Raw genomic sequence first — 26348 nt, forward strand, 5'->3', positions numbered from 1 at the left:
GTAGTCGAGCACCAGTAGACTCAGAATGAGAGAACGTGATTTAAAGCTATAGTTACAACAGTAGGTGGCAGCAAAGCCAGTAAGCCGTTGTAAACTGACAGTAGAACTGTCCATCATTCTAACATGTGGAGTCTTCAGCTGTAAGCTTAACTCTGTGGTCCCAACTTCCCTGCTATATAATGGATAAAACTGCCAAGTTCTATTATTTGTCATTTGATCTCGGGGAGATGCCACCTGCTCTTTCTTGACTTATCACAAAGTGTACAAATATTTTTTTCCCCTCTCTCAGAAATAAAAATCTGTAAGCGTAATGCCTTGAAGTGCAGGATAACACAAACGGACGCTTTTGGAAACTTTCATCTTCCTGAAACTGCACAAGAACGGCTATACGGAATAGGAGACAGCTGGTAACAACATAGCTGACTGGATTTATTTTCAGTAACATCAATATGTAATTGGAACCAAGGTAATAAGCACTATATTCTAACAGCAATTCTCTCATCCCTTAAACCAAATTTTCACCCTTGAAACAAAAAACAATCAAGAACATAGCTTCCCTGAACCAAAACTTATTTTCTTACCCCACCAACAGGCATTCAAGGAAATGTTAGATGTGTTTCTTCAAAGAAACAAAAGAATCCAGGGCAAGTTATTCTTCGGTTAGGAATGAAGACATGGAATCAATTCTGATATGTATACTTTTTTTATTTCCCTGCATTTCGTAATATATCCAAGTACAAGTAACAGGGAAAATGTGTCTGAAGTAGTGCATAAACTAATAGTTGCCTAAACATTTCTATAAATCTTTTTACAGGAACTCACTACACCACTACACTACGTTAAGGGAGGCCTAGCGCTGATCATCAGACATGTTCTTCCTCACCTGTTACTTGCCTTGTCGCCACAGGAAAGAATACAAAAAATCTGAAAGGATGAGCAGTCGTGACAAGTACCCCCCTCCCCCCCCCCCCCCCCCAAGAATGGTTCGACAGGTTTCAGATAATGTCTCCAAATACCCCACATACTAGTATTGCCCTTACCTGTGGAAGATTTATTGGCTTGACCTCGGCAAGTTTTAAAATGCAAATATATTAATGAGTTTGTTTTTTATACATTTGCAAGAATGAGAATGTAGAATGCATAAATCTGTCATTAAAAATTTAAATAGGTCCTATGGATACAACAGCTTGTTTTTACACCAAAAACTGTGTTACTGTAACTTTTACAACATTCAAAAAAAGGACAAATAAAAATTTAAAATAAAAAATTAAAAAGCAATCCGTTCCCCATTGCCCCTTCAAAGTAATAGAAAATACCTGTCTTAATGAAAAATGTCACTAAACTTGTTACCAAAAGACCATCTATATTCAATTTGTGAAACCAAATGAATCAAGTGAAATACATTTTTTTAGAAAAAAAGTACAAGAACTTTATATGCTAACTATGCGAATCTCAATATTTTTGTAGACACAAAATCTGATTTGTACAAGATACAAAATGTAAACATTGCAAAATAAATAGTTAAAACAAGTGACACAGGATCCTTTCTCATGCTCATGATCCCAAAACAAACTGTTGCACATTTTTTCCTTTCCATTCAGTTGCATTTTCGAGTGCAAAAGCATGATGACAAATATCTAGAATTCAAGTAACAGAAATAACATACTAATGATACAAATATACTATTTTACAAGGTAGTGATCTTCCCAATTTTACAAAATGTACATTTATATATTGACAAATTAACTTAATATGTTGATATGCTGCTATTTCATATAGGTCCATGTAAAGCCCCCCTGTGAACTGTAGAGGGCGCACAGGTTTTGCATTCATTCTGGGAAATGTGTCAACTGCTGGACATTGGAGCACGGTCCGTGATGTGGGCTATGTGACCTCCATCGCCACTGTGGTCTCCGATATTCCATTCAGAGCAAGTCTTTCAGGCTCATGACTCTCCCTGAAACAGAAGAGAAAAAAAAACCTCAGACATCCAACATTTCAGAAGTCTCAAGTCTATAAAATGACTTTTACATTAACTATTTCATGAAGAGGAGTTTGGAATATTACATCTCCACTATCCAAGGCAAAATAAGTTCCTTACAAAGCAGTTACGGCCTTTGCCTTTCATAAACAGTATTATCCGTTTTTCTTTAATCCCCATCTCTGAACTGGCTTCATCACTGCTCTCCTCCCCACAGATAGCTGGTGTGTGGGGAGCGGACTGGTGCACTTTGGCTGGGGGCTGCACGGTGGTGGTGGTGGTGGAGGGGAGCCCCCATTACCTGTAAAGCGCTTTGAGTGGAGTGTCCAGAAAAGCGCTGTAAGGAATTATAAAACTTAACGCCTAAGATATGTAATAAAAAATCTCATTGACTTGCCTTGCTATGCTGCTGATGGCACTACTGGGCGTCACCTTTGGCACCCTGTCCAGGGGAGTTGCCACAGTGGCAAGCTTTAAGGCAGATGGCGAGGGCGCGGAAGTCCTTGTGCTGAGGTGCATGTTCACGGGCGAGACCACGCTGACGTTGCTCAGGTGAACCGCAGTAGCCAGGCAGGAGCTGTTCCCAGGCAGCGACTGGGGGGTACTTGTGCACAATGCTGGGATGAGGTGGCTGGTGCTGCTGTGAGGGACAGTCCTCAACAGCTGGACAGAGGAGATTGCTGGAGTGGTGCTCAAGGTTGTGCTGGTGGAATGAAGAGTTTTAGACGTCCCTGGGAAGCAAACAGGAACAGAACCAAACAGCTTTTACGCGATTCAACCACACACCGGACAGCAAGCTATCAAATCTGCCCTTACATGAACAATGAAGAAAAAAATATATACTCCATTTACAAAGAAGAAGTGGAATTTCAGAGAATTTTCACTTAATAGCATAAAAATGATTTCTTGTAATACAAACACAATTGCAACAGGCGACGTGCGTTAACAGACAGGTTTGATGAAAAGGGACAAAGACTTTTCTTTTTTTTTTCCCATTCACAAATGTGCCATTAACACGTGACCTGCCCTGCAAAAGCCCGGAGCTACACGGTTTGTCCTCAAGACCACGCGGGATTCTTGGTTTTCCTTTCGTGCAGCGTCATCCAAGACCTCAGCCATGCAGCCGATAAAGACTCATGCTGGCATTGACACTCGTTGGGTTCTCTCTGAACGTGACAGCTTGACAAGAACAGCGGCACGAGCCTCAGCCCTCAGATGTGACCTTGCGGAGTCCGACTGGGAGACGGCGGGGCACGCAAGTCAAGAATCACCTGAAGTTTGGACAACACCATTGACACTGATGCTGTGCAGTCTGTTGTCTTTACTGGCCTCGCTGCAGCCTGGACCTGGGGCAGTGACCACAGCTGACGCAGCAAACTGGGCACTGGCTGAATCAAGGGTCTTGGACATGCAGTCAGAAGTGCCCGATACCTGTAAGACACCAAACCCAACGCAGCTTGTAAAGCAACCTGGTGGAAACCTGCACTTAGTAAAGGTTGTAAAATGTCAATTTTTTTGTAAACCAGAAGTATCATCTGGTTCCATTTACTCCTACTCATTGGCGATAGCATTGCAGCATCAGCAAAGAAGTCTCATCAGCAAAATAAAGGTATAACAATGTTCTTTATACGTAGTATTAGTAACAGATGTTTTGGACGTTGACAGTGATGCAAATCATAATTATGTTGGCTTATGGTTGCCAATTCCATTCAATCAGTGATGTTTATATCACTTACCTGTAAAGCGTGTGTGTCCAGAAAAGCACTATATAAGTGTAACCAATTATTATATGTATTTTTTGTGTTGTTCCATTTTAGTTCCTGAGTGATTTCAATATTAGCAGAACTTTGGTAAGAAATTGTTAAAGACATAACGCAGCATAAAAATTGAATAACTTAAAGTTCTGGAAACTGAGCTGATATACCTGTATAGTGTGATGCTCGGGGTGGGAGGAATGCTGGGATTGTTGCTTCTGTTGCAGCTGTGCCAGCTGCTGCTTCTGCATCTGGACCAGCTGCTGCTGGTGGGTGTGGAACTCTTCCTCCGTGATTCCTCCTGCAACTGACGAGCAGCATCAATGAGACAAGGCAAACACCTGCACTTACGAACAGAGACCGTGTTTAGTTTTGCTAGGAAAACCCACTTAAAGTGCAGACTGATCATTCATGACACAAGAAAGCATGATTATTCTCAGCTGGGTTATAGCTTATCTGGATTATCTGGTTGCTAGCACTCATTTGGTTCAAGGCTCTCATCCACCTCCAGCTTGAAGAGGACAGGGTAACGGCTTCAACCACATAGCTGGGTAGCCTGGTCCAGACGTCCTCCTGATCCCAGGTCGAAATGCACTTCAACCTAGATTCCATTTCACTGCTGGTTCTGAAGTATTCCCATGGGTTTACTTTTTTGATGCCTTTGAGGACTTTGAATACTTGTATCATGTTCCTTCTTTGTCTTGGAAGACTTCAAAGTGTCAGTTTTTTTACTCTGTTAAAGTGGGCCATTACTTTAAGCTCTGAACTAAATCCTAGCAGCAGTAATTTTCTGTACCATGGTGACCAAGACTGTACATACCACACTTGTAAGACATAATTATACAATTTTAACATAACACCCCTTCATGTCAATTTCCATTTTTTTTCTATACCTCATAACTTTAGGCTTTTTTATTGTTTGCTCACATTGTCTAGAACCTGGAAAATACGTTGGATCGTCTTCGTAAGTAGCTTCTTTGAGATAATGGCTCCCACGTTTTGGATTTTGGACAAGCTTGGTTTAAGTAACTGCATGTAATATTCTGCACTCTACGACATTAAAAGTAATCTACCAGGTGTTTGCCCAGTGTTGACCTTTGCATTTAATTTCCCTTGCAGCTTCTACATGCAGCATTCGCTTATTTAGCCGTTTTAGCGTCATCTGAAAATCTGACTAGTTACTATGAATCAGAATCAAGATCAGTTACAGAAACTAGGAACAGTAGCAGGGATCTCAATATGAATCCCTGTGGTACTCCAGTAATTCACAATTTGACCACTCATCCCTTATATGTACTCTGTTCTATACACAAGGATTACGTGAATGCCTACCACCTGCAATTTAAGAATCTGTTGTAAGAATCATTATCAAAAGCCTTTAACAGACCATTTTTCTTTGCAGACATTTTCATATGTGATGGGTTTTATTCTCTAGGGCCCAGATAATAAGTGCCACCAATCTGAAATATTTTTAAAAAACCTTCCACGTAATGATTACAAACTACAGAAGAAATGGAAGCTGCAGAGGGAAAAAACCAAAAGCTGCTATTCCTTTCATTATTGTTGACAAGTCACTACAGAGTCCTGTTTTAATAATCAGTGCAGAGATGTTAATACTGAATGTAACTGTGCTGCAGTTCTTCACCGCAATCAAGCCTTTAAAATGTAATAATGACTTTGAATTCCCGGTGATGAGTACATGTCTTTTTTTATCCTTTCAAGTCAAGGTTCACTGTTAGGTCTTTATGCAGGTCTATGAGGACCGGAGACGATTCATCCCCACCTCAGCTCTGTATTTCAGTTTAAGTTTTTTTTTTTTAAATTACAGCAATCTCTTTTCTGCTGTTCAAAGAGTGAGAGCCATACACCAGCATCAGAATTTAGGAACATTTACAACCTTGAAAACAATCTTCATGGCAGAATAGATCCAGCACAATTTTCAAAAGGAGGAAATGAATAGATCACAAAGCAGTCTTGCGAGTCTGTAATTGCATTGGTTTTCAGACCATTTATATGAAATGTGTTCCTTCGAATAGTCCTAAATTAGAAAGGCATAAATCACATTTTAAAATAATTTTCTAAACTAGTTCTTTTTTTGCCAGTTTTGAAAATCATGTTTTTTTGTGTATTCTGAAGGGACAAACTAAGTTGATGTGTCCCTCAGATCTGAGTAAGTTTTAACACAAACACCTGTGGTAAATAACGTGAAAGCAAGCTGCAACAGATGTATTGACACAACTTAGTATCCAGAGCCTTTAATTTTATAATTTTAAATGTTTTTCTTTACTCTTCATGAAATCACACTTATCAAGAAACACGAATAGTTGGGTCTAATATCTGTTTTGTCCTGAAAAAAAATATTTTCGAGAAATGACAAAGTCGCTGTGGCAGATGCAGGCTGACAGAAACCGTTGTGGTTCCTGTCTCACAGCAGGCGTTGTAGCTCGGCAGGGTCACAAACACGAGGGATTCATGATGCACAACGCGCGCCAAGCAGGTGTTAGGTCAAGGGACTCCAAACAACTAAAAATCTGAGTCTTACCGGTTCCTAACTCCCTGAAAAACCAGTTCCTTCTAGTCACTTTTTTCAGTTGCAACTATTCCAAACTTCCACTGCATAGTTTAGGAAACATGGCCTGAGAATCCTTTGGCAGTGCAGATAATCCTCTAGCGCAGGTGTAATTATCGCCTTCTGTAACCACGCATGTAAAAGGAAACTGGTCTGAACTTGAACCCGCATTGTTGCCCCTTTTTATGGATGAGTGCTACATTAGCAACTCAGCACTCAATGGTTATTAGTCCTGTTTTGTGTGCATGAAGAGCTTTGTTAATTCTGCAAAAAACGAGACTTAAGTACGACTGACGGAATACTGACGTTTTACCATAAGTGCTTCTAATCACTAAAATGTTCCTGTTTCTTTTACTCTGTTATTAATTAGCTTATTTTGTTAGCAATGTTGATACTATATAAAATCTGCACTTGGTCTTTGTCAACCTGGGGCATGGTCTAACAGTTTTTCATCATTACTACCAACCACACTCCATCCTTCATTGTTCTTTTGCAATACTGAGAAAATGCATATTCCAGCCCCCACTGTAACACTTTCCTCCCATCAGTAACAATTTATTGCTCTCCATTCCTTGAACTGGATATTGTTCCGTTTAATCACTTTACCTAGTGCTATTTTTCTCCATAGATTTTTCTTTATGAAACAATTTTGATTGATTTCCTTGTATTCTGTGCTTTAAGTACAACATACGTAAAAATGTTCCCATTTGGCATCTCAAACAATCATTCCTTTTTCCTGAAACTGGAAACCTCTTTCGGATCACCTAACCACCATTCAAAAAGGACTAGATTAGTAAACAAGCAAAACATCCTCGTTTGACAGTGCATACTGCAAAGAACTTTTTTTTAATTACATCATTAACATATACAATTTATTAAAAATATTCAAAAGCACCAATATAATTATGCTCCTGTCCTAAACTTGACTCTTGGCAGCAACCTCTGTACCTTGCCTGGGAGCCAGGAGACACTGACGGGCCTCACGTTAGCCCGTACAGCCATTTATCATGGGCAGGCTCCACGGCACCTGACAGGTGGAGAGGTACTGCTGTCACTGACCTCCCTTCCCTTCGTCACCGAGGCACCCACAGGCCTCAGGACTCTCTAATCACAGAAAGCCAAGAGAGCCCTGGCCAGCGCGTACTAACACCAGCCCAGCCGCCTGCCCAGCAGTCATTGGTGTGTCCAGACACGGGCTCATGCGAGCAATATCTGGATTCCTCAGCAAAGCCCAGGAAGCATCTTTACTGGGTGAGCAGCTCAGGAAATGAATTAAAATGCCTGCCACTCCAACAGGCCGTGCTGGAGAACACTAAGCGATATAAAAACGGCGATATGGGAAACGGATACACTATCATCCTATTGGTCGGGCACGACTCGAAGAGCGTTTCTCACATGTGGTCACCAGCGAGAGTTTTTGCAGCCACAGCAAACCAGCCAGAACACGGTAAGCCACGAGGCAATGACACCACAAGGAAGCGCACGACGGCCTGTGTCACTGCCGCAACCTGATCCCGGTTCCAGCCCCTCCCTAGTTTCTACTGGTCACCTGCCGCTCCTGTGGGATATTCTGGCTTGGCTCACCGGCAGGGAGAGTGCACACGCTGACAGAAGCGCCACAGTGGGGCAGCGGCTCGAGTGTTAAAAAATAGTGTCGGAACTCTAGAGTCTGTGACACTGTCTGTGGGAGCTTTTAGGAAAAGCAAGATATGGAATAAAAAGAAAGTGAATTTTTTGCTTCTACAATATACCGAGAATATTACAATGTTAGTTACCTTTTGGTTTAATAAACCAGACTGCGTGTAACAATAGTTATGAATATATTTAAAACAAATGAAATCTTTTAATTAGTCAGCAAAATATGCCATTCGAGTCACTGATCGCAGTTGAACAAGCGGACTGCTCTGATTGGGACTGAACCAGTTAGAAACATTTATCAGCCAGTATGAGATGTGCTGACATATTAGTGACTGAAAAACAGAATATGTAAAAAACAAAACAAAACAATGGAGCAATAAAAATGCCTTTTTTTAGTTTGCAAAAGAAAAGTACTCTAACGTTGCTTCACAGTACAACATCGGAGGTTTTGCAAATTAAATGTGGGAATTTTCTACAAAATTGTAGAACAAAACAACTTGAGTAACTATTTTTGTAATGGAGAATGTTATGGCTTGCAATACGATTTCTGCACTTACTTGGACATCTTAAAGGTACTGAGGTACTACAGCAAGTAGTTCAGCATGCTGTACCAGAAGAGTGCACAATGAAAGTGGACAAAAGGAATGTTTCTCTGTAGAAACATCTCAGCTGATCCACAAACACTTATCCAAAGTGTTTTACATTTGCACCTATTTAGATGTTATATAAATTTAATTTATACAATTGCATTTAGCTGGGTATTTTACTGGAACGGTTTGGGTGAAGTGCCTTGCTCTAACAACAGCTGTGCTTTACCTGGGATCTGAACCCAAAGCCTTTCAGTTACACAACCATTTTTACACCGACCCTTCTGAGTGGAGTAGTAATCAATAATGCAATTTCAAGGTGATGTTTTTCCCCATTTGTGCTAGGGTAACTAGTGCAAACCTTCCATGCTGTAAACCTTGATATAATTGTGACAATCAAAATAGCTTCTACTGTTCATGAACTGTGTTCAAGTTCATTTGTCAGTCCAGCCATATACAAGTATACAGAGGAGCGAGATATCGTTCTCCAGGTCTACGGTGCGAATACAGACACTGACAAGATATGAAGTTGATATTGATATGAACTTCCTATCAATATGAAGTGATATGAAGTTCTATGTAAGATAGCTATAAGATGTATATGCAGTCACTCCAGCATTAGACTACTATTATTAACATAAGCATAATCAAATCTAGACTCAAAACCTTCTTTTTTAGAAGGGTTTATATTTAACTGGTCCTGCTTGCGCCTTTACTTTTACTGTAAAGCGCTTTGAGAAGCCACTTTTAAAAGGTGCTAGACAAAATAAAGTTTATCATCTTGTCATTTCACACTACCTTTTCATTTTTATATGGCAACATGTGTCGTGCTGAAGCAAATGCTGAACTGAACACCCGTGTCATGATCACCGTTCACCCAAAGGCCTGTAAAATGAGCCAGCGACAGTAGTCCTACAAAGTTACTGCACAGCCACTAAAACTCGTAACTTGACGATTTACAGACGGACGAAATTCTGAAGTTACGTTACAGCTAGCAGTATGCCAAAGGGCCTGCAGCCACACAGGGCAGTTAAGACAAAAGAACTACAACCACGTACATTTCATCAATTCAACTGCTTTAATCTGTCACCTTACAAAAAACAACCATAAATGACAGATCTGCACAAGTGCACATCCAAGGAGTCAAGTCACTGAACTTGAACATTTTCCACCCAATGTGCTCCACGGGTGAGTGAAGCTGCCCTGGGCACCCACACACTTCGGAAAGCTACGGCTGTCCTTGGGACAAGAGGTTCGCTCCGAAACACTTCCTACACCAGCCCCTGCGGCTCCAGCCGTCCCAGGCAGGCAAGTAGGCAGCGGGCTCAACACCACAGATAAGAAGCACACTCAAACTATGTTAGTTTGGGGCTGGAATTAATTTGCCCTGTGCCTAAACCTCCTCTGTGAAGCACTCTGCCCAGTGACCAGCAGCCTTTTCTTCAGAATAGAACCTACAGCACTTCAATATGACGACAACTGAATGTAAGACGAACTTGCACTTAAAACTGTACTTGACTGAGTTGTAGTATTTGATAATCGCTGTATTATTTTGCACTGCTCTGTTTGCGTACTTTTGCACAGTTTTTAACAGATATGGGTACTGTCACACTGGTACCATACTCATTGTTTACATTGTTATTGTATTTGCTCTCTATTGTCTTGTCTGCTGTTCTGTATGTACTGCACCTGAGAAACACTTTTCATTATACTATGCACCTGTATAAATATAATGACAAAGTTGAATTGAAATGCACATCCATGGTGGCAGTGAATGAGACTCGCCCTTACTTCTTGGTTCACCTATCTGGTGCAGTGATGCCAGGAGACGTTAGCAAGAAATATGACACAGGTTATTCTTTTCAGACACAAAAACGACAAGATGTTTAGCCCTGCGACCACCTGCTTTGTGTCTTTGGTAAGTGGAGCCGCTCAATAGCCAAACCATGTGACTCTATTCACACTTCTGTCTCAGGAGTTCAGAGTGTACTCTTTTTCTTTTTGAGCTACACCAGTACAACCTGCTAGTGTAAAAATACTCTTACGCACCATGAGCTCTTAGCAAACTATTTTAAAAACAATAAGCCTTACCAGCAGATACTTGCCTGCAGGGGAAGTATCTACTCCTCCCACAATCTGAGTGAAACCATATTACAAAAATATGTATTTTTGTAATATCACCGATATTAAAACCATTCAGGTTTAGAATCTACCCAGCAACCTAATAAAACCAGCAACTGGAAAACTGGATGTCTGCGAAGGCCAGCACATGAAAAACAACACTGGTTCTCAGCCCTGGTCCTCCAGTAGTCCTGCGCCTGCAGAACAAAGCCTCAACACGCCAGCAGATCAAAACACTGGCAGCAGTTCCCATCAAGGAACTCTGAGAATCTCGACAGTGTCAGTGCATGCGTAAGATACAGTCCGCAACATCCATAGGATTAAATTTGTGCAATCATCCCGGCTACGACATCACCATCTTACTTAACTGAAAACAAGAATCTCATTTTGGTATTGTACATCTCTGTTTCTCTTCATTTAAATGGGATGTCAAAAGCTTCAGTTATGAGTTTCTGAAGAAAAGAAGTCCAAAAACGTCAGAAGGAAAAGCAAAAGGCACCAAGGCTATGCAGACCGCAGCATAAAATTCATCAACCTTGACACTGGTGATAGGCATGAATCAGTCTCAGCTCTACAATGCTATTAATAGAATTTAATTAGTATGTTTAATTTTACTATATGGTACTGGATTGTACACCACACTACAGCAACTTTAGGCAAAAAGGAAGACTGGTGCTAACATTCTTTACGCTTACTCATGCAGCTACTATATTAAAGTTCATTAACTAAAAGTATTTCTACCGAAGAGGCCTTTGGTACAAGAGCAATAGTAAAAGCATAAATGTTGAAACAGAATTTTACAGTGCTGTTCACGGATCCAGGAGCCTCCTGTGGTTTAAATATTTATCTTCACATACAATTTCAGGATGGCTAATACAATGCAAGGAGCTGTGTAACAGATGAACACGTGGAACAGGTGGAATACAAAAACAATCCTCTGAAACCCGACAAGTTCAAGAAAATATCTTTCCACCTCCAAATGGAAATAAAACTTCAAGAAAAGTTTTTCGTACTCACCTGTAATTCCATTCTTGTTAGGGCTTAACAACGCAACAGAAGCTCCAGTTATCCTCTTATTGTTCACAGTCTGTCCCAGTTTCTTTAACGTGCTGCCATTATCGCCACTGTTCTTAGCCTGTGTAGGCTGCGGTCGAAAATACCGCCACCTGCACATTTTAATATTGCTCAAAATTTCCGTAAGTGAGTTCACATTCCCAGAATGTGTTCTGGAAGCATTGGTCCATGTGGAAGTGTCTGAATAGTCTGAGACCGTGCTGCTGGGGGTAGAGGCCAACACTTCTGGGTCCAACTGCTTTAAAACGTGGTCGTGCTCCGAAGACGCTCGGTCCATTATAACCCTTTGAGGGGGGGGGGGGGGAAACAGCCCATTAGTAAATGAGAAGCATGTGGCAGAACTTCACTGTATGAACTAATGAACTAAGCATGCAGTTGAGCACTAGATGTCACTTAGGTTTGCAAAATGAAGTAGGGGTGGACTTGTCTTCCCGAGTATAGTGACTCTGACCAACCATGTCGCTCAACAACACTAAAACTGATGTGATAAAAAGTGGCTTCTCAAAGCACTGCACAGTAAGAAGAAAAGGCACACAATGAGAGGAGACAGTGGGGTGACACAATTACAGTAAGGGTTTGGGACACAGCAGGAAAGCAAAGGGGCCGACAGAAGCAGTAGGAGAAAAGCCCTCCTGAAGAAGGAGGTGTGGAGTCGGGATGTGAAAGAGCTCAGGGAGGGTGACTACACCGGGCCCTCAGTCTGTACACAGGCGGAACGAGACGGACGCCTTCCTCCTCCGTACCTGCCCCCTCTCCCGACGCGCCGCCGGGCGAAGCCGATGCACCTCCGGGGGACCGTGAGGGCGGTCAGGCAGTGCCGGTGCCGCAGCCCCGCCAGCTCCGGGTGCTCCCAGAGGACTCCGCCGGCCTGGTCCGCGCGCGGCTGCGGGCGAGGGACAAGTGTAAGACACGCGGCGCGGCGGCAGGGCACGCCGGACAGTCCGGAGGGCTCGGTGGGGCAAGGTCAGCACGAGGACAGCCGGCACAGCTCGCACAGGAGCCCCGAGAAGAACAGCGCGCAGCACGGCGTGCGTCTCCGTGCACCCCATCTCAAGGAGGAATCCCCACTTCCTAGAGGAGAGATACAGCCTCTGTCTGCGGCTCTAGTACTTACAGCATGGTACTGACACCCAGCCTTTCTTCGGAAAGCAAAAGGCCCATCTGGATCGCTCTCCTCATCAGGTTCCGATGTAGGAGACGGTACCTGTGGGGAAAAGAACGTTGGAATATCCGTCGGTGTTCACTTATCCGAATAAGGCATTTTACTGTTGCAATGTTAATTTTCAGAAGGTTTTAGAATTTTATTTTTACCTGGCTAATGTGCGTCAATAAAAATGGAACAACACACCTAACTTAATTTGTTTTTATTTTCAGTGTCGTACAACAAAAGGTACACATTTTGAAAGGGGGTGGCGACTTTCTATAGCCACTATATAATACGCACTCACATCTAGCAGCCTCTAACATTCAGTTTTACGCAGTGTGACAGTGCCTCCCTAGGACTCATCTTTATATCGGTGCCCCTGACAGTGGTCTGGCATTACAATGCTCTATTCAGCTCATGCAGACAGCAATATTAGAAGCCTGCAGTTTGATTTTCTACTTTGTTCTGCATTATGCGATTATATTAATTGGTTTCTAGTTTCCTACATTGTGAATTTTGCAAAATTAATATTTGACAATTGAGTGAAAACTGATGTGTCTAAAGACATCAACTTAATTAAAAATAAGCATCACAATATAAGTGACTTTACAACTGTTGTGGAGATGCTTTGTCTGGTGTTAATAAACCCTTTTCTACCCTTGTTGAAGAAAATAACCAGATTTTTTGTTTTCAAGAAACAGCTGGATGAGATTCACTGATCTATTAACTACTACCTACCAAATAGACTAGATGGACTTAAAGGCCTCCTACTCTTTCACTCTTTAACAGAAGCATTTCAGCAACTAATTCTGAAAAAAAAACCCTGTTTAAGCTCTATCCCAATTTCGTGTCAGACTCCCTTACCTGCGGATACTCCTCATCTCCTGAGCTGTGAAAGTCGTACTGCTTAATGTCGCACTTATTAACGGCAGGCTGGTGCTCGGAATGGGACTGCTGGTGCAACAAGTCCAATTTCAGTTTCTGGGAGTATTTCTTCTTTGGTCGAACGAAATCAAAATGAGATTCATCTTTGATTGAGACGTGGTGGGAATGCTGTTGAATGGGAAATTTACAATATGACATTAGTATAAAACTAATTATACTAATGTATAATTACATTAAAAAATTACATTTTTACCATGGACATCACATCTCTGTACACCGTCATTCCCCATAATGACGGCCTTACAGCCCTCAAGCACATGCTGGACAAACGCACAGTGCTTGATCCACCCACCCACACCCTGGTACGCCTTGCAGAATTGATCCTCACACTGAACGTATTCTCTTTCAATAATCTTTTTTACCAACCGTTCAGTGGAGTTGCCATGGGCACCAGAATGGGACCCAGCTATGCCAATATTTTTGTCGGCTGGGTAGAAGAACGCTTCTTCGCTTCCCACACTGGCTATGTCCCTGACCTCTACAAACGATATACTGATGACTGCGTCGGTGCCGCCACATGCTCCAACGATCAGCTTGGGTTCTTCCTGCACCATTTCACCAACTTCCACCCGTCCCTCAAATATACGGTTAACATATCTTCCACTACTCTTCCGTTTCTAGACATCAACTTCTCCATCAACTACCCCCGACTGTCCACTTCAGTTTATTACAAACCCACAGATTCACACAGCTACCTTCTGTACAGCTCATTTCACCCCTACAACACTAAAAACTATCTTCCTTTTTCACAGTTCCTTAGGCTACGACAATTATGCAGCGACGACCGACTTCGAGAACCAAGCCCTCGAAATGTGCTCCTTTTTCATCAACAGAGGATATCCCAGCAGTGTGACTGACAGGGCCCTTGCCTGATCCAAAAACACCCCCCGGACCATCAACCCGATCAGGAACTCCCGCCGTAACAACCTTATTCCTTTGGTGCTTCCTTACCACCCCAACACACTTCCTATCCCCAGGACCATTAACCACAACTTTTCCATCCTACAGGATGATCCCTCCATTGGGGCCCTCTTTTCTGATCGCCCTATCATCTCATATCGCCGACCACCTAATCTGCGTAACCTCCTTGTTCACAGCTCCCTTGACCGCCCTCAACAACCATCCACACCAGGCACTTTCCCTTGCAACAGGGAAGACATGGTATCACCTGCAAGTACACATCCAACAACACACTCATTCAAGGCCCCTCAGGACAATTCCGGATCACCCAGACAACATCTTGTACCTCCAGCAACCTTATTTACTGTATCTCTTGCAGTAAATGCCCAGCCATCTACATTGGAGAAACAGGAAGGAGACTCGGAGACCGCTTCAGAGAACACATCAGGGCAGTGAAGATTAAAGATCTCTCCAAGCCCATTGTTTCTCATTTCACCTCTGACGGCCACGACCACTCTAATCTCTCCGTCTGTGTTCTCAAAGACGGTTTTCCAAACTCATACATCAGAAAGACCACCGAAACCAAAATTATTCTGCAGCTAGGATCACACATTCTCCCTTTTCTTAACGACAGACTACTGTTCTTTTAAATTTTCTCCATTCATTGGAAGTTTCATTTCACACCTCTCTGCACCCATTCTGACTTCACACCTCTTGATTGGCCTCTCTTTCTGTCCCCTGCTCCCGCCTCTCACTCCTCCTCCCTCCCAACCTTTGTTCTCCCGCTACTTTACCTTTGCCTACTGCCCTGTCTCTCTCACACTTGAAGAAGGCTCCACGGCCGAAACGTTGTGTTCTCTCTCTTCTTTTTTTCAGCATGGAATAAACCTATTACTTGTTCCTCATTAGTATAAAACGCCGGATAATGTGTTTGATTGTTTTTATTAAGAACAAGAAATAAGTGAATAAACCTACACTGGTGGAGCTTCTCAGTCCTAAACCTAAACACTACATTCATTTTTACGAGTCAAACACTGTTTACCTTTATTTTACTTTCTGAAGTTTTGTGATGAGTCCCGTTGTGTAGAGACACCGGAGTGCTATATACAGGTTTCTCTGCTCGAGGAATCTTAACTTCATTCAGAATTTCACCTCCAAAGTCACCAAGTTGATATCTACACAAAGAACAGAGGGAAATGCAAAATCCTATTTAATCCCTGCATTAAAGCACCAGTTTATGACCTGTTAAAAAGAAAACTCCTGAGCCACTCTATAACAACATCAATTTTTCAGATGTCAAATTGTCATGGTAGAAGAGGGGGAGTGATGGGGGACTATGTTTTTATTGCATCATTGCACCAGTAAAATTTTTAGGTTTGCACCAGGGATAATAACATTAACAATACATTAACTCCACCTCACACACGCTGCAGACGTACTGAAAACAGTATCTCCTCTGCAACTGATTTAACTGAACAACTGATTCACTAGCAACAAAATGCAAATATTTAAACCATAACAAAAAAAGCATACTGTTCTAGATTATTAAAACTAGACTGTTGACTTTTAAAAGCCACAAGCCCAATTTGTGCAACTGACTACCACCAATGTATGTGTAGTCATACAAAAAACAAATAACCAATGACATCATCTTACAAGAAAACATTTCTCAGAGAGGTAAGGGTATAATAACGTTTAACACAACTCTGTGGATTTGTAAGGGCTGGATACCTCTTCTCCACCACCTCCCAGGTAAGATGTAGCAGCTCCCGTTTAGATTTCTCTCTTCTCTTGATCATCTCTAGAATCGTTACCGTCCTGCTGAACTCCCTCCGCAGCTTCAACATCTTCTCATACGAGGCTTCATCATTTTTACGGTTCTAATGCAGAAAACAGAAGGTGTGTGAGGCTTCTTTGTGTAACAAGCCTGGAAAAGACACTAGCCGAAGCTGAAATACAGCCAAAAGGCATACACAGCCCACGGGGCATTTCACAACGTTCTTCTGAAACGTACATAAGCATAAAAACAATCGCAAACAGGAATGATATTTATTAGCACAAAGCTCCAGGCTGCAAACAAACCTTTGAGCTGGGGCGAAGGCAGAAATATAGCTACAGATCTGTGTTGCACAGTTTATGATCACATTCCTGTAAGTGAGCTGCTCTAGGGGAGTTAACCAGCCCACAATTATTCTGCCCGCAAGAAAAGGTACCAACTAGCAACATGTGCAACTAATGCGCGCCCCGATTCAGAGACCACATCGATCAGACTTGGTCACTGAATTCCTGGTCACAGTTCCCACCATTGTACCGGTAAGGTGACAAAGATTACCGCTCTAGGAGCACAAAAATAATTTAAAGCCATATAACTGCACAAGGCTGTGTCCTCCAGCTCTTGCGGCAGTCACATGCCAGGCGCAGGAAGAACGGGGCTCACCTTCCTAGTCTGCATCTTCTCCGTCCTCCTCCGAAAGGCCACGTAGGGGTCACTGTTGGTGGAGCCGTCCCTCTTCTCCTGCTTGATCTGGGGGATGAGGGAGGGCCCCCTGCAGTTCTTCCTCTTCCTCACCCAGTAGTCATACACGGACTTCAGAAGACAATCATCTTCGTTCAGCAGCACTTTGGCTTCTTGAAGAGTGACGAGCTTTAAAAAAAAAGAAAAGAAAACCCTCTATTAAACGTGGCCGCCGCTGACCAAGCCCTTAAAATATATGCATCGCTAATAAAAGTACGTTCCAAAATAAAACACAAACTCTTGAAATAACAGATTAAATATGCAGTACGGGACAACTGGATATATATATATTCTTCAAACTTCCTTTTTTCTCCCTAGGTATGTAAAAGGAGTGCATGCAAAACTTCCTATATGGGTGATTTCTTGCACAGATCTTTGAAACACAAAAACAAGAAACTCAAAGGCCATTCCCTGACAAGGGGGTAAGAAAACAAATTAGCTGTGCAACACACATAATATGACGTGACAGATCACACACAGTGTAAATCCCAATTTTAACTGTTTTTCATAAATTTAGAATTGCCATTTACTTTTACTATGCCTACCTAATCTGTAATTTGTCAGGATTTAATTTTTCACAATTTGGCTCCCATCTACATTCCCCATGATTGCAGGTGGGAGGGGTTACGAGGAACAGCAGACAGATTCCTCCTACACAACCCACTTTCCAGCCAATCATCTTCCAGCACGTCACACCGACCACACCCCCATGCAGGAGGCTCAGTGCTGATTGGAGGAGAGGCGCGTCCCTCACCAACCACACCACAAGCCTGCAAGCGCCAGGGAGTCCACAGGGGGCACTGTGTCAGAGAGAGCCCTGGCTGACTAAACCCACCCCTCCCTCAGTGCAGCTCAACAAACAGTGCGCCGCCTCCTGGGGAAACCCAGTCACAGCGACCTAACCTGAACTCGAACCCGTGATCACAGAGCTCAATCTGTGCTCTGACAACAGCGCTTTACCAAGGTATAAACAAACTACCTTTTACCAAACCTTTTCCGTTTGCATGCACACAAGTGTCCGGAAGGCCAAGAAAACAAGCACGGGCCCAAGAGGCCCCCATACACTTTACCGAGACTCAACGCAATAAACTAAAGTAATAACGAAGCCACGCAACATGGGTACCTGGTTCGCACTGGCATTTTCCAATCTATCGATCATCGTTTCAAACTGAATGGGTTTAATTTCCATTTTTCTGTTCAGCCTGTTGAGCAAGGTTTCGTCTTCAGAATCCATGTCGTAATCCGGCTGCTCATTATCCAGGCTAAAAGCTGAGAAGGCAAGACTGAAAATTAATGTCTCTGCACAGCGCACACTGTGAGGAAGCAGCAATGCACTCCTCTATCCGGAAAGTCATACTCGTAAGTGCACGTCAAATTTAAAAATCATACAATCTCTTAAATGGCTATATTGATATACTTAGGACTTTTTACCACATTTATAATATTATCACTTAATAAAATGTTAGATTTGACAGATTTCAGGTTTACCAATGGAACTTTCCGAACCCTAAATAAAGAAAAATACACGCGTGCAAAACTTTTAACAGTTTAGGCAGTTTTCGCAGAGACAATTTGTAGCGGCCTGCATTCTCTCTGGGAACTAGAACAGCGCGACATACTCGCTACGCTCTGCAATGGCAGTGAAATGCGTTTCCTGGCAGGCCTACCACCGATTCTTGACAAACCTGCGCAACACATTAAAGTGGGGAAAAAAGTAACAGCTGGGATTTCAACACACAGCATCGAACAGAGACTTACGCTGAATGTGGATAAGCTGTTTGGGAATCTTGAACTCTCCTTTGTAAAGGCGGTCATAGTAGGTGATGTTACTTTCGGCCTCGGGAACCGGAATAACCATGCATTCCTTCTTCTCCCTGAAGACCTGCTGTGCTGAAATGGCTCGCTGTAAATGGTGTTCCTGGAAGGGAAAGGAAACCAGACGTACTGTAAGAGACAAATCTGCATCGACCACTCGTCACAGAGGGGGTTACCATCCACCGTGATATCTTCAACACAACAGGTGAAAACATCCCAATTAAATTTTTTTTTAAAAATTGCCGACTTGATGGCATCTCTAAGCTCGGTTTCGACTCTTAGCTTTATGCTCTCCGTGATATGGGATGCATTTTAGTTAAAACTGACGACTCTAAAGAATGTGAAGTATGTTTTCTGCTCCCGAGAGCTGGGAGCTGCGTGTCCCTCAGCTCAACAGTTAGCTTGCTTTGCCTAATCAATATTGAATAAAATGATCAAGAAAATGTATCCCAAATGAAAACATATTTGGATATTACGATTCTGGAGCACAGTATCACTATGTGCATAAAACTTTAACTGATTTTGTGCCCTCCTTCTCAGAGACCCCCCATTCAGAGCCAAGTTCCACAGCTGGGTCCGAGCTTGGAGATCAGGACCAGCTGGTACTTGAATGGCAATTTGTGTCACGGATCTGGTCAGACGTTCCAGTTAATTTTCAATCCCGCAAAATCCTGAATCACTGGACATGGCAGAGGCTCGCTAGAATACTAGTGATCATTAGTTATCTCGATGCCCTTAAATGGCAAAGACTGATCACTAGCCAGGGGGTATCGGCAGAGCTAACTAATAGGGCCTCCTGCCTGTGACTACTGAGAGCTGCAGCAGGTGTGATTACAGATGCACACCACCCTGTGACATCTAGGTTATTTTGCAAAGAGTAAAAGAAAAAAAATTGCACTTTGCTTGAGATCAAAAGCTCCTGCCCTTAGACGTTTCATTAAGGGCTGCAAAGCATCTGAATATCAAACAGTGGAATATATTCAAACTTAATTCACTAAATCTGGTGATGTGGTTTGTGATTCACAAGTGCTACAGCTGAGTGGCATCGCAAAACTTAAAAAAAGGTCTTTGTTGGGGAGCACAACTTATATTTTAGAAGTGCCTGATATGAAGATTTTCAAACGATTAGACCAAATCACCTTTTGATTTATTTTGTATCAGAACCATTAAAAAAAGAAATTGGTGGAAAAGCTATAAAAGCTCTACACCAGTGAGCAAGTGCTTATTCTGCATCCTCAATGCACACTGTACTACCAGATCCTGTAGTTAGAACAGACCAGGCTGCAATAGTACTGAAAACAGAGGTTGACCAAAAAACATTATACTTCAAGACAGCTTAGGGGAACACAAAGATGTATAACGAAGCAGGATTCTTCTCGACGCGCGCTGCAAGCAAGCAAGCATAACAGAATGAAACTTCGTGTTCGGCCCAAAAATGATAAAAAAGACGTGTACATCTCGTTCACCCCAGAGGGCTTCACAGCTCGACTTCTGACAGAATGAAAAGCGCGCCGGCGCGCCTGGCCAATGAGGGCGCGGAGGGGGCGGGGCCTCCGCAGGTACGACAAATTCCATTGAGAAATTTCTTGCGCTGACAACACGGGTGGCGATTACTACTACGGCTGGGGCATCTTGCAAGAGTACCCGCAGCCCCGCCAATGTAACAGTTTAGAATATTAATGAGAAACGGCAACAACAACTAAAAAAAAAAAATGCAAGCACGCTACGAGCTCAGCTGCAATGCACAAGCCATCCTGATCAGAGAGGATTAATTAATAAGCTATTATCTGACACAAGCCTACTTACACCAATCACGTCTTTCACATTGCATGGATGCATGAGCAAACGTGTGCACAGCCAGCACCTCTAACTTGTGCAGTGTTATCACAGAGGCATGCTGGCTCCGCATGTGAACTGCATATTGTTAACTACGAGCTTGTTCATCTGCGAGTAATAATGCACAAATCTCCGTCGGTCCAACATGAGCAGCGCAGGACCAATGGCGGAACACTATACGCACAAACCTTGTTGTTTATCAAAGCAACGTACGCAAACCTAACTTCACTTATGAAACTAGCTCACTGATTTCCTTACGCTAACTGCGCTGCGTAAGGACAAAGACAGACACTGAACCGGGAAAGCATTTCCCCAAAAGCAAAATACCTAGGGACTCACAAAGAAAGCTACGTATTACTTCCCTCTCGTTACTCAGAAATAGACCCGCTGCCCTACGCCATCTGCGTAACTTGCGCACCCAGTGTAAAAATGGCGATCACCAGGCAGATACGGAAACGATGTTTGCGTAGACTACGCAGACCACAGCGGCGCTCATGGACTGCTACGCATGGACGTTTGCGTAAACCTACCAGGAATACCAACACCCCGCTTCGCTCCCTAAATAATAACAACAAAATATAATTTTAAAATCTGGCCATACCGACTCCTCTTCCTTTTCCATCCCCGTCGGCATCTGCGGCACGGCCCGGTTGATGGAGACGCAGTCGGTGAGGTCCGGCAGGTCTCTGTTGCGGTAGATGGGGAGAGGTTTGGCGGCGTCTAGCGCTCGCGCTCGGAACGAGAGTTTACTCATTGTTGTCGCCGATCACAATAACATCAATTTGGAAGGAAACATTTATCCCGCCACAGTTCACTCGAAAACTCGAACTAAAACCACTGGGGACCCGGTTCTTTCCGCCGCGGCCGGACTCATGGGTTCCCCTTTGCTCGGAATCCAGCGAGGGAAGCCGTTTTCGGTCGAGTTTTCCCGGATTTAAAGGCGGTTTTCCCTCGGTCGATCCGCTCCCTGCGCCATGGAAAACATGGCGGACATTTCCACACAGCGGCAGAGCGATCCCGGCAGCCCGCGCGAGACACCCGGGCGGCGGGGGCCGGGGCGCTGCGCGCGCAGCCCCGGCGGCAGGCGGCAGGCGGCACGAGCTCCGACGGCCGGGCGCGCGCAGCCCGCCGCCTGCGCGGCGAGCTCGGAGCGAGTCGCTCGTGGAGGAGCAGTAGACTTCAGCTGAGCCAACGCGACTGCTGCGCTCCTGAGGCGCGCTGACAGAACACGGCACAGTCCCCATCCATTGGCCCGCATGGTTGCAACTTCCAGTGGTTTCTCTCCCAAAGATATTTTGTCAGGTTGATGCCTTGTTGGGCACTTGCCACTGGCTGTCCTAAATCCATCTACTCCCATAGGCACTGCTACCCGAAATAAACTCAGACGTCCGTGATGTAAATGTGCAAACGGCCAGTAGCGTTTTGCAAAAAAAATAAACCACGCCAATTTCTGATTTCAAGATTTTTTTTTCAGGAAAAGATAATGAATGATTCATAAATGATGAAGTCTAAAAGGGAGTTCGTGTGACAGGTGTCCTTGCCTGATGAGGTGACTCCTCGTGAGTGTTGAAGTAGTTCACACGTAGATTCGGCGCCGTGAAACCCCTCTCGGGTGGCACTGCCCTGGCACGTCCTGCTCCCCTGGCGTACATGTGGAGCAGCTGAGGACAAGGGCTGGTCTCTCAGCCTCCTGAGCTGCGGAGTCTCTACAGCAGCACTCGGCCCGAGTCCGAACCCGCTTTAAGAGCCCGAGACAGGCTCCGAACCAGAGGAGGCTGTTCGGCACCACTGGCCCGTCTGGCTGTAGCGAATCGTACTAATAGTTCTTTGCACAATGGTACAGTTGTCTCTTGATTTAAATTTCAAGTTTAATTAAGGTTGTGACGATATATTTGGTGTTTTCAGTTGCTTCCCCACATTGTCTAGAAGACAGCAAATAGCTTGTCTACAGTAACAGAATTTTTTTCATAAGTAGACGTTTCCCATTTTAATACTGTTTTTGCTAAAAGGTTTTTGCTAAATATTGTTAAAATGTTTTTGCTACCTCAGTGTAATACACTTTATCTGTCTGCATTGAATATCGCCTGCCAGGTGTTTGTCCAGTCTTGAATTTTATTTAAATCTTTAGTTTATATTACAGCATTTTGAACCAATAAAGGGTATAATCGTTCTTAAACATCACTGGGTGGAAAGGTCTATTTCAATTTTGTCCTACTAAAAATGTATTTATGTAAGAGTACCTCATATTTAGATATTTATGCTTTTATTCTGTATAGTCATTTAAAAGCTTAATAAAATGCTTTTTTGGTACTGTCTGTGTAGAATCAAAGTTATAATCACTGATTTCTTCAAATGTTAAACGTGATATTCAGCAATAGTTACACTTAAGAGACTCTTTGCTGTTAGCTTTTTTCCATTGTTCAAAAGTCCGGGATTTAGAAACTGTACCAGATCTCAACGAGATGTTGAAGAATCAAAACACTTTCAGTGCACTTTGTGCACCAGTACAACAGTAAGCCAGTTAACTGAAGAGAGACAGACTGGCTTGCATGACAATGTTGCCAGTCAAGGTCCATCTCAGTTTGTTATAGTGGAAGTTGTGATTTTCATCTGTTGAGCTCTTTGGCTCGTGGCTTGCTAATTGAGATCATTAGTCATGGGAAGACTAAGATCTCACTTTGGTTTCTTGGAATCTTCTCATACAATGCGACCCTACTGCACAATTAGATCATTCTTGCGGTTCGCAGGAAAGCTGGCGAGAATGGTACAGGGTGTTTTTTGTTGATATCGCCCAAGTCAGACAAGTGCCACTGTGTCATCTCTCAGGTGAGCCAGGGGTCACCACAGATCCCAGAGACTGGGAAATGTTTCATTCCAAATGACCACATCTTGGTTTTTTGCTCACGGGGTTGAACCATCTATTTTGTTATGTAATAAAAACCATACAGTATACATATACAGTATACTGTACAGATATTGGTCCAGGAGCTTTACAGGAACTACAGTTCAAGTTACTCAGATGTGAAAATTGTGGGTACATTTTGGAAAAGGAATAATCCAGGCATCAACACCTACTGTGATGCACAAGATAAAAAAGATTACTGTTCGGATTTCTTGTTAATGTTGTTTATGTACATACATGCTATACATATTCAAAACCAATCAGAAAAGCTTCCTTTTGCACTGTGAAACTGCACCCCAGTTGTGGATTTTTAACCACAGTGAGAAGACAGTTGCAATGAAAATGATCCCAAAAAATAATAATAATTCTGCAAATATACAACTCCTTTCACTGCATGACATGAAAATGCAAGACACTTGGATAACCGGAACATATTTATGGTAGTATTTGCAAATGCATTCTCTTCCATATTTCATTTCACAGACTCATAAAAGAGCATTTATGCTTTCATCTGTTCACTCTCACCCGAGACAGAAGGGCTTGTGCTCTTCAGATCCCAGGACGAGCTCTGGGCCGATGAGGCGCCATGGCTCTGGTCTGGAGCTACTGAGCTCTCAGGAGTGACAGCCTGGTAGCAAAATGGCAGCATGTTGTAACACACATGGGGATAAAAGTAATGTAAACTCTTAATTACGTCAATTCACAAGCTCAGTTCGCCTCGTACACAAGCTGTTTTTAAACTCAGCATTTCACCCCTTCAAGGGCTTGAGATGTGCCCCAAACTCTGCAAGTACAGTTCTCTTTGGTTGACCTTTCCCCTCATTTCCCATTAACCCCCGGGGAAAGGAGTCAAGTTCTCAGTCACCCACTGCGTGAGCTTCGCTGTGGCCTGCTTGCAAGGTCCCTCTCAGTCCGAAAGCCTCAACGCTTCTCTGTTGAATGACGGGAAGACCGCGTTTCCCCTGGAAGCAGGATAGCTCCGGTGTCTCCACGCCGGCAGAGCCGACCGCTCTCCTGCCAGCAAGTGACCCAGGAAGAGCCCTGCGCTCATTTCCTCAGGACTGCAAACCGCACAGGTGGGTCACGCTGGAAAAAAAACACTGCCTGCAGAATGGAGTCCAGCCTCCGTTTCATCACTGGAATTAACAGGCTCTCTCCGGCTCTCAGGGAAAGGGGAGCTGCATTTCCTGTAAGTGCTGCAATGGTATCTCGGGCTCAAGAGCACCTGCCTATCACTCCCAGGCCCTTCAATCAAGATGGCTTTGCTGGAGGGCAGCCAATCAGGCTACTGTGCATAAAGCTGTCATGATAAATCCGGCTGAGTCACGAAGGCTCTCTGGACTGGCGAGCAGCAGGACAGTGACGGCTCTGGTATGGAATGATTGCATTCAGGTACTTAACCTGAAGAGAAACACCAGCCCATGAAAGCAGAATCGGTGGGTAACGTCGGAAGCAGCCTTTTGCTGCAAGACTACAACAGGAGCAGTGTTGATCCACATTGAGAGAAATGTGAAAGCCTTTGGATAGTATGAATTTTCGCAGTGTGTGTTTTGAGAGAATAGAAATACTACTTTATGTATTTGCTACTAAGTCTTTCATAATATATACACTAGGCTTCAGCATTTTACTTCTAGTTTTGTCAGCTCATTTAACCATTTCCTTCCCCTGTATCTCCCGAGATATATTTCAGACAATTTACTTAGGCTTTAACTGGTATCCAGTAGGTGTAACCATACAACATTTCAACATCAGGAGCAGAGACCCAGTTTTATTTATTGAGGCACTTTTGGCGTGAGTCATGTAGGCAGGAGTGAATCAGCCCTCCATCAGTCTCTCCGCAGATAACGAACGGTGTGAAATATAAACATTCAGTGGTCCGATGATCGAAAGGTGACCTTCAAGCTCATGCAAGCGGGAGTAATCTGAGCTTGTAATATCCAGGAGATACTGTGATTTAAATGCCTCTTCTTCTCAGGAGTGTGCAATTTTAACAACCAATAAAAAAACCCAAAACATCTCCCACATTTCAAAGGACTGTATCCAATGAACAGTTTGCGGGTAAAATGTTTATTACAGAGAAGACTTTAGAAATGTGTATATATATAAAAAAAAACATTAAAAAAATACATTTTGACCAATTTAAGGCTTTCCAAGTCTTCCGTTTATGGCAATTTCCTTCACCTTAAGACATTTATTGTTCTAGTGGTTTTGGGTAGTGACCAAAGATGTTCCCTCTGAAATGCTTGTGCCACACCTGCAGACATTCTTACCCGTTCTCCCATCCCTTTAGCGAGGCGCTCGGAGCACACGGCCCACCAGCTCGCTGGAGCGGCACACAGCCGTCACGATCGGCCAACGCCGCAGCGCCAAGAGCAAGGGGCAAGTGAGCGCGTGTGAATGTCCAGTGTCTCTCGAGGCAGGGCTGCAGGTCAGTGACGCTGCCCCCAGTGGTGCACTGGGGCTGGGATACTTGCGACTTGTTTTGGCTGGATCACGCGCCCGTGCTGCACGACTGCTGGCGGCCCAGGAGCAGGGTTGAGCACTGCAGATTACTCCCGGCCACTGGT

At 43.5% G+C, this 26348-nt stretch overlaps 1 protein-coding gene across 2 annotated transcripts; it reads right to left on the minus strand.

The window, feature by feature from the left end:
- Window positions 1-687: 687 nt before the first annotated feature.
- epc2 (enhancer of polycomb 2) lies at window positions 688-21892 on the minus strand. Of its 2 annotated transcripts, none has more exons than XM_088930800.1 (14): window positions 21481-21892; window positions 18987-19146; window positions 18352-18497; window positions 17151-17357; window positions 16445-16593; window positions 15756-15888; window positions 13733-13921; window positions 12839-12928; window positions 12468-12607; window positions 11668-12008; window positions 3906-4036; window positions 3253-3412; window positions 2379-2712; window positions 688-1957 (listed from the first exon to the last, which is right to left on the minus strand). In XM_088930800.1, the coding sequence occupies exons 1-14, from the start codon at window positions 21631-21633 to the stop codon at window positions 1885-1887; spliced, it is 2406 nt and encodes an 801-aa protein (XP_088786926.1). In that variant the 5' UTR covers window positions 21634-21892; the 3' UTR covers window positions 688-1884. The 2 variants fall into 2 exon arrangements, with proteins under 2 accessions (XP_088786926.1, XP_088786925.1); XM_088930799.1 differs by having other exon boundaries at window positions 3906-4042.
- Between the last annotated feature and the right edge of the window lie 4456 nt (window positions 21893-26348).

This window comes from Atractosteus spatula, chromosome 13 (assembly GCF_055471065.1).
Source record: "Atractosteus spatula isolate fAtrSpa1 chromosome 13, fAtrSpa1.hap1, whole genome shotgun sequence".
Lineage (NCBI taxonomy): Eukaryota > Metazoa > Chordata > Actinopteri > Semionotiformes > Lepisosteidae > Atractosteus > Atractosteus spatula.

Coding starts and splice junctions, on each gene's coding strand:
- epc2 (XM_088930799.1), bottom strand. CDS start 21,633: ATGAGTAAACTCTCGTTCCGAGCGCGAGCGCTAGACGCCGCCAAACCT. Junction 2,713..3,252: donor TGGTGTTGTCCAAACTTCAG/GTGATTCTTGAC, acceptor TTTGCTTCCCAG/GGACGTCTAAAACTCTTCAT. Junction 1,958..2,378: donor GCCATCAGCAGCATAGCAAG/GCAAGTCAATGA, acceptor CTTCTGTTTCAG/GGAGAGTCATGAGCCTGAAA.